This window comes from Xenopus laevis, chromosome 5S, assembly GCF_017654675.1.
Source record: "Xenopus laevis strain J_2021 chromosome 5S, Xenopus_laevis_v10.1, whole genome shotgun sequence".
Classification (NCBI taxonomy): Eukaryota; Metazoa; Chordata; class Amphibia; order Anura; family Pipidae; genus Xenopus; species Xenopus laevis.
Genome location: NC_054380.1, coordinates 83515602 through 83530352, shown reverse-complemented (window position 1 = coordinate 83530352; position 14751 = coordinate 83515602). Strand labels below are relative to the sequence as shown.

At 36.2% G+C, this 14751-nt stretch overlaps 1 protein-coding gene across 1 annotated transcript in view; it reads right to left on the bottom strand.

Moving 5' to 3' along the window:
- Nucleotides 1-442: 442 nt before the first annotated feature.
- Nucleotides 443-14751, bottom strand: part of angpt2.S (angiopoietin 2 S homeolog) — a 35256-nt gene continuing 20947 nt past the window's right edge. The window contains exons 5-9 of the mRNA XM_018265565.2: nucleotides 12477-12607; nucleotides 9513-9614; nucleotides 6681-6847; nucleotides 4242-4372; nucleotides 443-2264 (exon numbers count right to left, since the gene is read on the bottom strand). Of these exons, the coding sequence (XP_018121054.1) occupies nucleotides 2104-2264; nucleotides 4242-4372; nucleotides 6681-6847; nucleotides 9513-9614; nucleotides 12477-12607 (692 nt within the window). The 3' untranslated portion in view covers nucleotides 443-2103. The remainder of the gene's footprint in view (nucleotides 2265-4241; nucleotides 4373-6680; nucleotides 6848-9512; nucleotides 9615-12476; nucleotides 12608-14751) is intronic.

Sequence of the window (14751 nt, the reverse complement as noted above, 5' to 3'; positions counted from 1 at the left end):
CCATCGAATTTGTCACATTCGATCAAATCGAATGATTCGAACGATTCGAAGTAAAAATCATTCGATCATTCTACCATTCGATAATCGAAGTCTCTTTAAAAAATCCTTCGACTCAATACTCCGCCAAATAAAAGCTGCCAAATTGAATGTTAGCCTATGGGGACATTGTAGATAGGTTTTGGGCACTTTTTATGATCGATTAAAAATCATTCGATTGATCGCTTAAAATCGTTCGATTGTCAAAATCGAGGGTTTCTTAACCCTCAAAATTCGACCCTTGATAAATCTGCCCCTAAATGTATCAAGTTTAGTTGTTCATTTCTTTATACATACAAACATACATTAACAAACGGGTTTTCCTAGGAATGCCTGCTGAAATTCTATATGATAAATACAACCATTGAATGTCCCTGACACATCTCAATAACACACTTTTTGCATTTAAGTATATTTTTTTATTTACTCTTGTCATTTTTCATACCAGCAAACCAAGGCATTATTGCATAAATACAATTCAAACAAAAGCAGTCACAAATCCATTTTCTTCAATGAATCAGTTGCATGTTAATATATAAAAATACATTAATGGACTCTTTTTGAGTTGGAAAGGGAATAGATCCTATAAAAGCCACATTCATGCCATTGTTCTTTTTTTAACCTGTCAAATCCAACCAACAGTTCCCCATATTTTTAATCTCTAAACATAAGATCAAGTGACCTCTATCTTCTGATGTGTTTGTTTATTTATCCATCGATCCAACAATGTGCACAAATATCCACATCTTCTAGTCACTACGTTCCTTGGCACACTTCTGAATAGTGAGTGGTACCAACTAACAAACGGATTGATTTGCAAAACAAGGGTTGTGCCTGAAACATTCCTTTCTAGGGATGTGGTTGTACAACTTGAATTTACTTTTTGCAGAGCTATGATAAGCAGTAATTTATTCAAATATGTAAAGAAAGCCAGTCCTGAATGATGGGGTGTTTTTTTCATTCATGTAGATAATATTCAGGACAACAAAGCTATGAATCCTGCTATAAGCTATGGTTCTTTAATCTCTATGGAACGATGTTAAACTCATAGGAGAATTTACTTTAATACTTTACACTACCACTATCTACCATACTAAAAGTAAAAGCAAAGGTTAACATCATTTAATTGTAATAAGTTAAGTACCTTTCATTCATATTATTGCAATAATACTTAGGCTTTTTTGTCCCTTGCACCCTGGAAATATAAGTCTTTAAAATCGGATACCTGCAAATGTTTAGTTAAATTATAATAAAGTGTGGAGGGTGGCACATAATTATAAGGATTGTGTTGTGGATAGGGTGTGCAACTTATATGGAGCAGATTGTTTTCTGTTCTAAAAGCACATTTATTTATACTAACAGAAAAACTGTTTTAAATGTGACCTTTGGTATGGGTGCCGATTAATGAATTACATTAAAAAATATTTACATACAACACATCTTAATAAAAAAAAGTGCAGTTCTTGTAGTATTGTGAGGACAAATGATAACTGGTTAATACTTTTGCTTATACACAATATGCTATTGCATAGAAAATCCTGCACAGGCAGTCACACTCTCTACCTACTATAATAAATAGTGTATTGTATGTTATTGGAAGTGTAAATCAAAATGTTTCCATCTCTAATTCTATGTAATATGAGAGGATCTTAGCCGAAGGCTAGTTAAAGCATGTGACACAGGAAACATCTGTATATATGCTATTTACATCTCTATGTACAATACATAATATAATACAAATTGGTTTGCAGATTGACTAATTCTGCAAAAAGAAGCAGTTCTGCTGTTCAATATTCCAGTTATTTACATGCAATCCAAATCTCTTATGCAGCAGTGGTCGTTGTTGCAAGAGCAGCCTTGCCGTTCATTTTGCATCTTTGTTTCAATTGATCTCTTGAACTGCCGGCAATACAACATGGATCAATAACATTTGTGATAAAGCAATGCAGCCAAACTGCTCCATTTCTGAGCATTGTTGCACAGGTTCCATGCAGAGCAATATAACTAGTTAGCCACTTTCCACATTGTCTTTTTATAATGTAAACACCATCCAAAGTTGTATTATATTCAAAAGTCAACGGGTCGGATCATCATTGTTGTTGCCTTTAGAGAGTAACCTGACCCTTTCCAGTAGTACCATTTGATCCCATTAAACTTGTTTGTGTTCTGCCCCAGTGAGTAATACATGCCATTCAGATTAGAAGGTCCACAGGCATCAAACCACCATCCTGTAAAAATATAAAATTGATAAATTGGGTTAAATTAAGACTGTTACGTGAGCTTTGTTTGTATCCTACTTTTTTCTAGGTTTTTTTTTCAAAATGAAACCCTTCACAAATCACCTCACACCTTACGTGAATAGTAAACACCAGTTTAGTCATATTTAAAATTAGGGGAAATGGCATGTGCGCTAAATGTAATGCACTAATAGTTAAATGTAGCTGGAGCTGATTGAAGTTGCATTACACGCGCATATTTAGACGCATTTGTCACAAGCAAGTTCTTTTTTTCGTTAACCGCAAGCTTTATTTTATAGACAGTGTACTGTACACAGACCAATGGCTTGCCAATTTGCGCAAACAAATCTGAGATCTGGCTGCCAATTAGGCAGGGGCAATAGCATGACTAAAAGGATGTGATTTCTGTACAACTTGTTGCATTGATTTGTCCTGTACAAGTTGGATCACAACATTTCCATAGTGTGCATAACCCCCAATTCAGGGGAGCATGGATAAGGACACAGGACCCTATGTTCCACATCACCACCTCAGAATTTCCCACAAGATCCTTGCAGCTGCAGAAGAGGCGTTGGTGTGTTCTACTAAATAAAAATGAAATGCCTTGCGAGCCACAGTTGTAACATGCACACTGCTAAACAGGTGCCAGTGATCCATAAAGCCACTGGAGGACTATGAAGCTGTGATTGTCTAGTTATAGTTGTACGAGATATTCAGCGCATATATTCAGTCATGCTAAGATGCTGTGAATTTTTCCGTGGCAATATCCAGAAGGCCACCAGGTGCAGATCCTTTTTGTGGGCCTAGGATTCCTCTACAAGGGCATCAAGCAGTGTCTGTTCAGTCGGAGAGTGCTGCAGAATGCACCGCAAACTCCATACACCTGCCATACTTCCTATCATCCACCACTGTCTTAACTCCCCTTCACTTCCCGCATGCCCTTATTTTTTTTGTACTCCCTTCCCTTTCAAACCCCTGCCTCCTATCAGACTCATTGTCCTTTGCAAGTAAAGCTGCTGCGTCAGCCGCTCCACAGTCCAAGGCCAGCAGTTTCTGGGAAGTTTCCAGAGAAGTGCTTAGCGCCCCTGGGTGGCGGGCCACATTATTATTAATCTCACCAAGGAGGCTGCGGGCCAGTGTAAATTTAAAAACGGGCCACAATTGGCCTGCAGGCCGGACTTTGGACATACCTGTCTTAGGGAAATGTGGCTATGAATATCTGTTATGTTGTTTCACGTTTTCCTTAACAAGGATAGCTAGCTCCATGTTGTAGCTCCCACCCTTCCCAGCTATAGTCAGGTGATCCCACTGGTGTCTAATAAAAGGGCAGCCAAGTTTGGGAGTTTTACTTTGAAAGCAGCTAGTAAGTTGCAGGTAAAACTTAGTCCCTTTGTAAAATGTATAATGAAGCAATAGAATTCTTAATTAATCAGATGAAAATTGAGCATAGGACTGGCCAGATATGGGATGACTTTGACGTAGTTGGCCAGCTTAAATATATTGAAATATATGGACAAACAATCCCTGTTTTGTTTAAAGGGTAAGGCATTTTTCAATAGCAGTATGCACAAAATGTCTCAAATATATTGATAATGTGTTGAGTGCAGAGGACTCTTGTATTTGTCTATAAGGATAGCTAGGTTGATTGAGCATGTCAGTAACCATTGCCGAAAAATACTAATTCCTGTCATGAGATATGAGCATTTTCCCAAATAATTTGCCCATTCAATATTCATTTTAATTAAATGATAATTTTATTACTTCAAACACCTTCTTTTGTTGTGCAGTCGGGTATCACATCACATGTAAACAAGTCTGTACATGTCTGAATAGCACAACTACTTCTATAAAATATAACCCTGCAACACACCATGGAAAGCAAGGTATTGGCAGGCTTTAGAAAATGTCATATAAGAATTGCCTGTTTATGCCAGTAAAAATAGGAAGGTGTAAAAAAACTGTTCCTACCTCCTGTTGCCATTTGTGAGCACTTGCAAATACATTTGTCATTGTCTGCATCCTTTGTACTAAAATCATTTCCTGGTTGGCTTATGCTGTTTATTTTTCCCGCAGTCCCAGTGTATCCTTTGAGGTTAATCCTGTTGTTAGAAAGAGAGAACTTTTGAAACTGAAGCATGTTTTTTATTCACTTGAAAAATATTTTCAGCTGTGCAATTATATATCTGTATAAAATGGTGATAACTTGAGTAACTTAGTAGGGTGAGTGTATGATTATGATCAGCAACGAGGACTTTGAGATGTTAAACAGGTAGGAAACATAAAGGGATAATATAGTGTAATGCTCTTGTGGCTAAATAGAAACGCATGCCGCCAACAATGTTCCTAGAAAAGGCTGTTATGGAGCAAAGAGAAGGCCAATTCAGGTTTCAGGAATAAATGTTGGACAGACAGATGTCCAGATACTTTTGGTAATTCAGTATGCTTGTACTACATCATATTTAGGATTGTAATGACACAATGGGAGAAGGTGAAGCTAATTATTCAGAGTCCATGTACCTTCCTTGCATTTGAAAGGAGAATAGTATAATGTGTTCTATAATGCAGCTGAAACTAAATATCTCTGTGGCTAAAATTATTGAAATACATATTCTGATTGCTATCACTTGATGATTTAATAAGATTAATCCTTGGAAAAACTTGCAACTAGGATAAAAACGTTTCTTTACAAGATGCCATTCACATACTTCCTGGCAAAAATGCAGAATACAATCATTCCCAAGGTTACTGCATTAAGAAATATCCTAATGCTGTTAGATATGCCCTTTACATATTAAGGGGCAGATTTATCAAGGGTCGAATTTCGAAGTTAAAAATACTTCGACATTCGACCATCTAATTAAAATACTTTGAATTTGAATATCGAATTCAAACTTTTTTCATCGAATTTGGCTTTTCTGCGGTCGAAGTAAGTTCGAACGATCGACCGATTAAATCCTTTGGATCGAACGATTCAAACGGTTTTATCGTACGGTCGAACGATTTTTACTTTGACCTCAAAAACGTAGAAAAATGCTGTAGAAGGTCCCCATAGGCTGCGGCAGGTTTAATTTGGCGAATTATTGAAGTTGAAGTTTTTGTAAAGAGAAGTTTTTGTACTTCGATTAGCGAATGGTCGAATATTCAAACTATTTTCAATTCGAGTCGTAGTATCCTATTCGATGGTCGAAGTATCCAAAAATTACTTTGAATTTTGAATTTTTTTACTTCGAAAATTCACTTTGACCCTTGATAAATCTGCCCCTAAGAGTTCTCGCATGTTGTATTAACACCATGGGCCAAACAAATTATTTAAATGACTTCCAATTTTATTATTGTTAAATGTCTTAAACATATAAATACAATCATTTTTAATTTATTTTTTTATACATTTTTAACAATAGCTATAGGACCAGTGTTTAAGGGGCCGATTCAGCAAGGTTCGAATATCGAGGGTTAATTAACCCTCGATATTCAACTGGGAATTAAAATCCTTCGACTTCGAATATCGAAGTCGAAGGATTTTAGCGCAAATAGTTAGATCGCACAATCGAAGGATTATTCCTTCGATCAAACGATTAAATCCTTCAAATCGAACGATTCGAAGGATTTAAATCCAACAATCGAAGGAATATCCTTCGATCAAAAAAACTTAGGAAAGCCTATGGGGACCTTCCCCATAGGCTAACATTGAGTTTGGTAGCTTTTAGATGGCGAACTAGGGGGTCGAAGTTTTTTCTTTAAGAGACAGTACTTCGACTATCGAATGGTAGAATAGTCGAACGATTTTTAGTTTGAATCCTTCGATTCGTAGTCGAAGGTTGAAGTAGCCCATTCGATGGTCGAAGTAGCCCAAAAAACACTTCGAAATTCAAAGTTTTTTTACTTCAAATCCTTCACTCGAAGTTGATGAATCAGCCCCTAAGTATGTGAACAGTTTTCTAAAGAAGGAATTATGTTGACAGAGAAAGGCGAGCTGAGGTCGTGCCTATGATAACTAATCCAGAGTGCTTTCCTGAAGTCAAATGAAATGGTTCATTTCTTAGCCTTTATTGTGAATCAGTGGAGGACCACCCATCACCCTACCAAATGAAGAATCACAACTAGGGTTTAGCTTATAACTGCATTTGAAAGCTGAAATATCTGCATGTCAAAACATAAGCCTTGTGAAGGTGATTGACGATCACTCAGTACTGAGCTTGACTGTATTTGGAATTAAAAGAAAAGAGGTCTAGAGGTTTGAGTACGAAGGTCTATGTTGTTATTCCCTAGTGCAACTGCCCATCTTAAGTGAGGGAACACAGTGTAGATCATTGCAATTCTACATTTTTTGCTTTGCTTTACTTTAAACAATTGACAACTTTATTCAAATAATTACCAGCTTATAACATTTTGTAAAATTCACCTTACCTGTATTTCTGGGCTTCATTTCCTAAATAGAAGTGTTCGTATAATGAAAAGGCCTGATTTCCTTCCCAGTCTCTCAGCTGGATTTTAAGGACATATTTCTGTAGATTTGTTAGCTGAGAAACTAACTCATTTCCTAACCAGTATTCTCCAGTTGGGTCACCAAATCCCTATACATGAAAATACAAGAAAATATTGTAGCTGATTATAAGAAGAAAAAAAAATCTGTTGATACAGCAATTCTATTGAGATTGCTTAATAACAATGTATATTGTTGATGTCTACATGCCTTACAATCAATGGCCATAGAAGGCTGCAATGTAGTTTTACAATACAGTTGTTTCTGCCTCACCATGCCTTTACAATGAATACTTAACCAGCAGATAACAAATGTGTCTTATTAACGGGGATGTTCACCTTCCAAACACTTTTTTTTCAGATTGTTCACCAGAAATAAAGATTTTTTTTTACAATTGCTTTCCATCTTTTATATTTTTTCCAATTTTTCTAAATCGAAGTTTAAAGTGTAATGTCCCTGTCTCTGGTGTTTCAGTCTGGCAGCTCAGTAATTCAGGGGCAGACTCTGAACTGTTACAATTTGCTACATTTAGTTAATACATTTCTCAGCAGCATCTGTGGAATATTAGCAACAATTGTATCAATTCTAACAGCTGCCTTTGATGAAACTCAGGGATGCTGCTAAGCAGGGCCAAAGATAAAAGATGTTTCAACTAAATGTATCAAATTAGAACAGACAACCTGCAAGTAGACAGCACTATTGATGTGCGGGTCAGAGTTTTCCTGACCCTAACCCGCCCTGCTCCAGCCCGCGCCCGCCCGCACCCACGCTTCCGGGGTCCTTTTATAGACCAGCCCCGCCGATGATGTCACAAAAGGGGCGGGGCGAGCAGACGCAAGACTATAAAACCGGAAGTCGGAAGCCGGCATTTGAAGGTGGAGAGGAGCAGTGCGAGGTCGACCCGAACCTGTCCGCACCACACATGAAATGTTTTCTTTAAAAAGCCTTTATTGAAAAGGGCTTTTATGAACAGGTATATAACAGTGACATTTCAGGCTCACATCAGCCTTTCCTCAAATTAGAACAGTTCATGGGTTGGCGACCCCCCCCCCCAGCTGCTTTCAGAAGGTGAAAAATGAAACTTTACATTTCAATATTAGAAAAAAAGGTCACAAATAGAAAGTCTTTTTTTCTGTTGAACTATCTGAAACCAAATGAACTGGAAAAGGTGCTGGGAGGTGAACAATCCATTTATGGATACCATAAGTCAGTTTGGCAAGATTCTTTACATATAATAACCCTTTTACATTTTTTTTCATTGAGCTATCCTTGAAGGAATGCAAAAATACACAGTTCTGTCTATTATGGCTGATGTATTTCAGCATGTATGTGTGTGTGACCTTGTTTTATGTGTAAGTGCAGTGCCTCATACGAGCCAGAGGATGAAGTTTAGTGCTTAATATGGTAATTTTAGTTTATCCAATGGCATATCCAGGTATACTATTTATTATCCAGGATGCTTGGGACCCGGGGTTTTCTGGATAAGGGATCTTCTGTAATTTGGATCACCATACCTTATGGGGCCTATTCATCATACTGTGTAAAACAATAATGCCAGAAAAATGTAAAAGTGTAAAAAGCAGTGTCAAATAAATGGTGAATTTATCACGGTGTGTGTTTTTATTTTACACTGCTTGAAAGCTGGAATTGATGCCAGTATTGTACACCCTTGTACATTGCAGACCATGCTTAATCCATTAAAGTCAATTTTCTACATTGGGTGTTAAATTACCAGAAACTAAATTAAGGGGCAGATTTATCAAGAGTCAAATTTCGAAGTACAAAAAACTTCGAAATTCGACCATCGAATTGAAAAACTTCAAATTCAAATATATCGAATTCAACGTTTTTTCACTGAATTTGGCAATCCTATGATCGAATCGATTGAACGATTCGAACGATTTAACGCGTACGATCGAAGGATTTTTATTCGATGTGTAAAGACTAAGAAAAAGTTTGTAGAAGGTCCCCATAGCCTAACATATAGCAATTCGGCAAGTTTAATTTGGCGAAGTATTGAAGTCAAATTTTTTTTAAAGAGACACTACTTCGATTATCGAATGGTCGAATTTTCGAACGATTTTTACTTCGAATCGAAGTCAAAGTAAATTCGAAGTCGTAGTATCCTATTCGATGGTCGAAGTATCCAAAAAATTACTTAGAATTTCGAATTTCTTTACTTCGAAAATTCCCTTGAATTCCCCCTTGATAAATCTGCCCCTAAGAGTTATGTGTTTGAAATATTTGTTACTGTTTCGTAAGTATAAGTACATCAGCTCTGTTACAGCTGTGACTATATACCAGATCATGTTACTATGCAGTATGAGCCTCTCGTGTGTCAGTAACACAACATGGATTCGTTTTGCCTATTAAACTGCAAATCTGATATGCATAAGGCTTATTCAAACATAAATACTGTCATAGGTGTATATATCTATTAATCAGGCATTTCTGGCCTACTACAATTGCTGCTGAGCAATGACTGACCCAGAATGCTGAGACTCTTACTAAATTTTAGAAGAAAATACTTGCTTCACTATGACATGCTAGATGGGCTAATATTACAGCCCGAAGGTTTATAAAGGGTTGTTTTTTCTTTTGTTGTTGATAGAAAATCCATTCAGTGAGGCCTAAGTTAGCAGTGGGCTGCAGTAGAGAATAGGGTTTATTAAAGGAATAATTTGCTCCTATTATTTATATATATATATGTGTTTATTGAGTTATATTTTGCTTTAGTTTTCTCAAACTGTATTTACCTTTTTGTAGTCTTTCCATGTCCTGTGAAAGTCCACACTGCCATCGAAACGTTTCTGAATAATAGTCCAGCCTCCCCCATCTGTTTTCATATCACAGTAAGTCTGTAATAAATGAGAAAAATCAATATATTTTCACCAGTAAAATATATACACAAAATATATACACTGTATGTCGTATTCTTTAATGGCATTGTGCTTGGTGAGTTAGGACTTTATTTTTGCACATATTCATTTAAATTTTTAATTGGCTGTTTAAGATTTTTGGCTTCATTTTTGTATTGCGTTCCAAAAAAAAGGTTTCATTTTAAACAGATTTACAGCTTTGGTCAGACTTCTGCAATGTTGGAATCTTTATGATCTTTTTCTCAGCATGTTAACTATCTTAAAAGTAACTGCTAGCTGCAGTTCTAGAAGCTACAGTCCAATTCTTATAAAGATGACTTTTAAACAGTTGGTGGTCTGTAAGTTTTGACTTATTATATAGCTTTTCAAAATAACCTTATTCCTATGGTATATTTCAGCAACTTTAAAGGAGAAGGAAACCCTGTAGAAAAAAAACCCAGAAAATGCAGGAGAATGTGATTTCTGGCTCTTAGGACACATGCTCAGATTCAGGGAGATTCGTCTTCGAGGTGTCTAATCTCCCTGAACTGCCTACCACCGGCTAGGATGTAAATCACCGGCAGAATGGCAATTAGTGCGCTTTGTTCGAGCGACTTTGGAAAATGAAGCGCCCTGAGTGTTATTTTGCTCAACTAACATGATAGAAAATAAATTGGGATTATTTCTTAGGGTGACAGGTCCCCTTAAATGTTATCTATTTGAAAAGATAATTGCATTGTTTAGGTATACCGTTTCCACTTAAACCTTTAGCTGTTGAGCTGCAATTTCCATTGTCTCTCATTTGTTGTTGGTGCACACTGGAAGTTTCAGCTCCAGCTGCTGACTATAATTTCACTCTCGTTCATTGTATATGCAGCTCTATACAGTATATAATATATTCATTTTATGGTTACAATATTAAGTATAGAAGAAAGACTGAAAAACATGCAAAAACTCTAGTATGGTAGATACAATGCAAGTCTCCTTTCAGAACAGTATTTGCATTTTCAGAACATTAAGGGGATTCTTTCATGGGAAAACATGTTTTATAGAAAATGCATCAGTTAAAGGTGCTCCTCCATTGAATCCAAAAGAGCAAGGATATTTTTTTATATAATTTAGAAAATTGACCTGGGGCTAAGCATGTTCAACAGAACAGTGGAAAGACAACAACATAACAGCTCCCTGGCACATGCATTGCTAAAAATGCTCCCATGTCCCACCTAGTGGTAGATTTAAGACAATCACTTAATAGTAAAACACCAAAGCCTGACCACAACTCCTTCAGTTACACTGAGTAGGAGAAACAATACCTTATCTGAAAGCTAAAGGATCAGGCACAATAATCTGAGATGGCTGCCCTTACACTGATATTAGAATTTTAAAAAAAAATCACTTGTTGATTCAAAAATGTCAACCATTTTAAATGGTAGAATAAATGACTTGAAATGTACACAGTATAATGTTATGATAAAAACTTCACCATAAAAATCAGGACAGAATCTTTTTAACTCAATGCATTGAAATCTGTTCAAATTCACAGCTGTCCTCACTGAGAAAGAGCTCAAACAAATAGCCATTTATTTTCTGAAAACCCTAAAGCAGCATCGGCCAAATGAGTTACAGATGCCAGCCAACTTCGATTATCCCTAGAGGGTTAATGATCTAAGATGCTGATATTCTGCAGGGTTATAGGGGAAGTTTTTAAATGTGATCCCAAGGTGTCTGCTAATTTTCTTCAATATGTGAAGGGCAATAAAGTGATGGACATAAGGCTACAGGGTAAATTTATCAAAGAGTGAAGTTCCGCCACTAGAGTGAAATTCCGCAGCTCTCCATTCATTTCTATGGGATTATAAAAAGGCGTATTTATCAATAGATGAAGTGAAAGTTCACCCTTTGATAAATACGCCTATAAAAATCCCATAGAAATGAATGGAGAGTGGCGGAATTTCACTCTAGTGGCGGAACTTCACTATTAACTTCACTCTTTGATGAATATACCCCTACAAGTCATTCATGCCTGGGGAATGCTGCATAAGAACACACAGCAACAGAAAATCCAGACTATAGTAGAAAACCCATTTTATGTTTTTTTAGGGGACCAAAAAATGGTGTTAAATCCAAGAAAAATATAAAATCAGAGCAATGTATTATATATATATCAGTTGGGCCACAAATAATGGTGTAAAATGAGGGGAAACATAAAAATTGTGATGCAAAATTGAGGTTTCACTGTATTTCTGTCCTGTGACCCACTAGAGAAACAAACAATAAACAGTTTATTTAGAATCTAAAAGGTTACCTAAACCAGTCACTATATAAAAACAATTGCTTATGTTTCTAGTGTTAGATTTGTATTTGTTTCGAAATGTAAATATTTACATTATATTTTCAGAGGATCTCTGACAATTTTCTGCACAGTAGCTTAGATGGGAGGGGTCATGATAAACCTGTGTCCGCCAGCTTTGAATTTTTTTCAAGCAAATCCTGACTAACTTCTTGTTAGGTTTGAATGCATTAATTGTATGGAGTGAGAGAACACATTTTGGTCATTCACACACAGGCTAAATTATGTATGCTATGTTTGTAAAACATCAGCCTCTGACAGTTTTATAGTTGACTGTATTTGTTGCTCCCACATGCTGGTGGGACTGATCAAGTTAAACATGATTGCATTTTTCAGGAACTGTGGGGTTTCTTCTACAGGCCGTAACCTATTGTAAAGTGTCTTATGGTGTCCTTGTGGGTAAGATTACTTCTGTGGTACTGTATGTTGTCTGAGAGATACTTATCTGATTGTGCTCTAAGCTGGATATTGCCAAGGGAATAAAGAGTTTATTTTCTTGTCAATGTGCTTACCTTTGCTTGGTCTGTTGTGTTAGGGATTGTTAATGTGTAAATTCCACTTGCAGTAAATCCTGATTTATATGCTTCCGCACAGTCTTTAAAAGCAATCTGCTCTTCTTTGGCCACAAAAGAACTTCTTGGAGCTTGAACCAAAATATATTAAATCATTTAAAGTATTTATCAGTAGTCCACTTCTAAATATAGATTTATTTACCTTTGAATTAGATAGATATTTTGATATTTGAGATCTAGCTATGCAACTTTAGGACCTTAATGTACACAGTATAACCAACATTTAAATGACTGAAATAAAGCTCTGACTCCTATATGCTGTGAACCTAAACTCCCAATAGTCTGTCGCCATTTGAGATTCTATAGATTTGTGGAGTTGAATAAAAGCATGTTTGGTACTGGTAGATCCAATTCACTTGTGTGTCTTCCAAATATGATACTAAATCTGGATTTAAAACGAATAGGTGTTTTGCAGTAAAATGAGTTATTGAGAGACAAGCACAGAGAGAGTGATACAGTTTATTAATACTGATATTGGCTAATTCAAGAAGGCTGAGGAGGACAACAGAGGAAAATAAGCAACAAGCAAGGCTATCTATAAGCAAAAGAGGTAATTATGTGGGTTGAATGATACAACATATTTAAAAAGTATACGTTTTGAAATGAAGAATTGGTGTTTTGGAGCTGATTAAAGGGGACCCGTCACCCAAAAAAATTATTTAAAATCCTATTTTATCACATTAGTCAAGCAAAATTAACTTTAATTACACTACATAAATTATTTGAATCTTGCTTCCTTCAGTCTGGGATTTCAAAATTATAGCAAGCAGGCAGCAGCCATTTTGTGGACACTGGTATTAAGACAAGCCTTATATCATCTCAGAATCTTGTTTGTGCACCAGAATAGGGGACCCGATGTCCATCCCGATGCCCTGGTTACACAATTAAATGGTAAAGAGAATGGGGGTATGTGGGGAGAGCAGTGACATCTAGGAAGTGCTGAATTGAAAGTGAAAGTAATTGTCTGCCCCGCCTCTATGCCACTGGCATAGAGGAGGGTCAGACAATATTTGATTGACAGCTGAGATTTTTAAATGAGCTTACAACAGCTATGAATGCTTTAATAAAAAATAGAAATTGTATTTCATGTTTAGTTTGAAAAGGACTTTTATTATACAGATTTTTGTGTCTGGGTGACAGGTCCACTTTAAAGTAAAGGATCAAACCGAAAAGGAAAGTGTAAAGGATGTTCTATTCTTTGCCGACATGTTCATTGTGAGTTTTTCCTTACACTTATATTTTGAAACTGCCCTGTTTTTGTATTCAGTTTTAAATAAATATTATTGGCTTCTAGGGCATAAAGTCAATAGCTAAATTTAATTTCCCTTACTTTCTGGAAGATATTTTGTTCTTTAATTTGTTTTTCAAAGAAAATGTAAAAACACTTGTAATAACAATTTTGTTATTGTGCTTAACTAATCAAGCCTGGGACTATTCCAGAAAAATACCACTGCTCTGTCCAAAATATTGTTTTTAGCAAGTCACTTTATTGAATGGTTACTACAAAGAAGCATAACAAGGAAACCCCTGTACTTAGAACAGCACCTACTATACAAAGACTTTTTGTATTAAGCAACTTTTTCCTTAAGGTACTAATATTTATTTTTCTATGTGTGTTTTATGTTAAATGTTTTCTATTGATGTCTGTATTTTTCTTGATTCGCTTCGTCTAAACTAAACATTTACTTTGCCTAACTAAATATATGTGTTTGTGTGTGTGTGTGTATACATAACTGATAATTAGCTTCTGTAAGTAAACTGTTTATATATAAAGGAACATATAATTGTCTCTCAAAGTAGATCTTCAGGGAGAGATGGACAAATACTGAACTATGTAACATTCTTCCATTGTGCATTTTATTCTAACTTACGGCTAAACTCTCATTGTTACAGCAGCCACTACTACAGTCTCAGCTTTGCTCTGGTGGAGAGCTTTTGTTTGGGTTACCTTCAGGCAGGGCTCATGCTGGCAGCCAAGGGGCAGGTCTGAAAATATTGGAAAGTAAGCTCTTAGGGAAAGTGAATACTGCCATTCAGAGCAAACTTACAATTGGCTGCCACAGAGTGAATTGCAAGCTTGTGCCAACGTTGCATTATGTGTTTGGTGGCATAAGTATCTGTAATGCTCCTGTAGTACTGTGCAGTGTTACATTTGGTTTAACACCTTACCCATATTGAACAGCTAGTCACAGTTTATGTTTAGATTACAGTATGC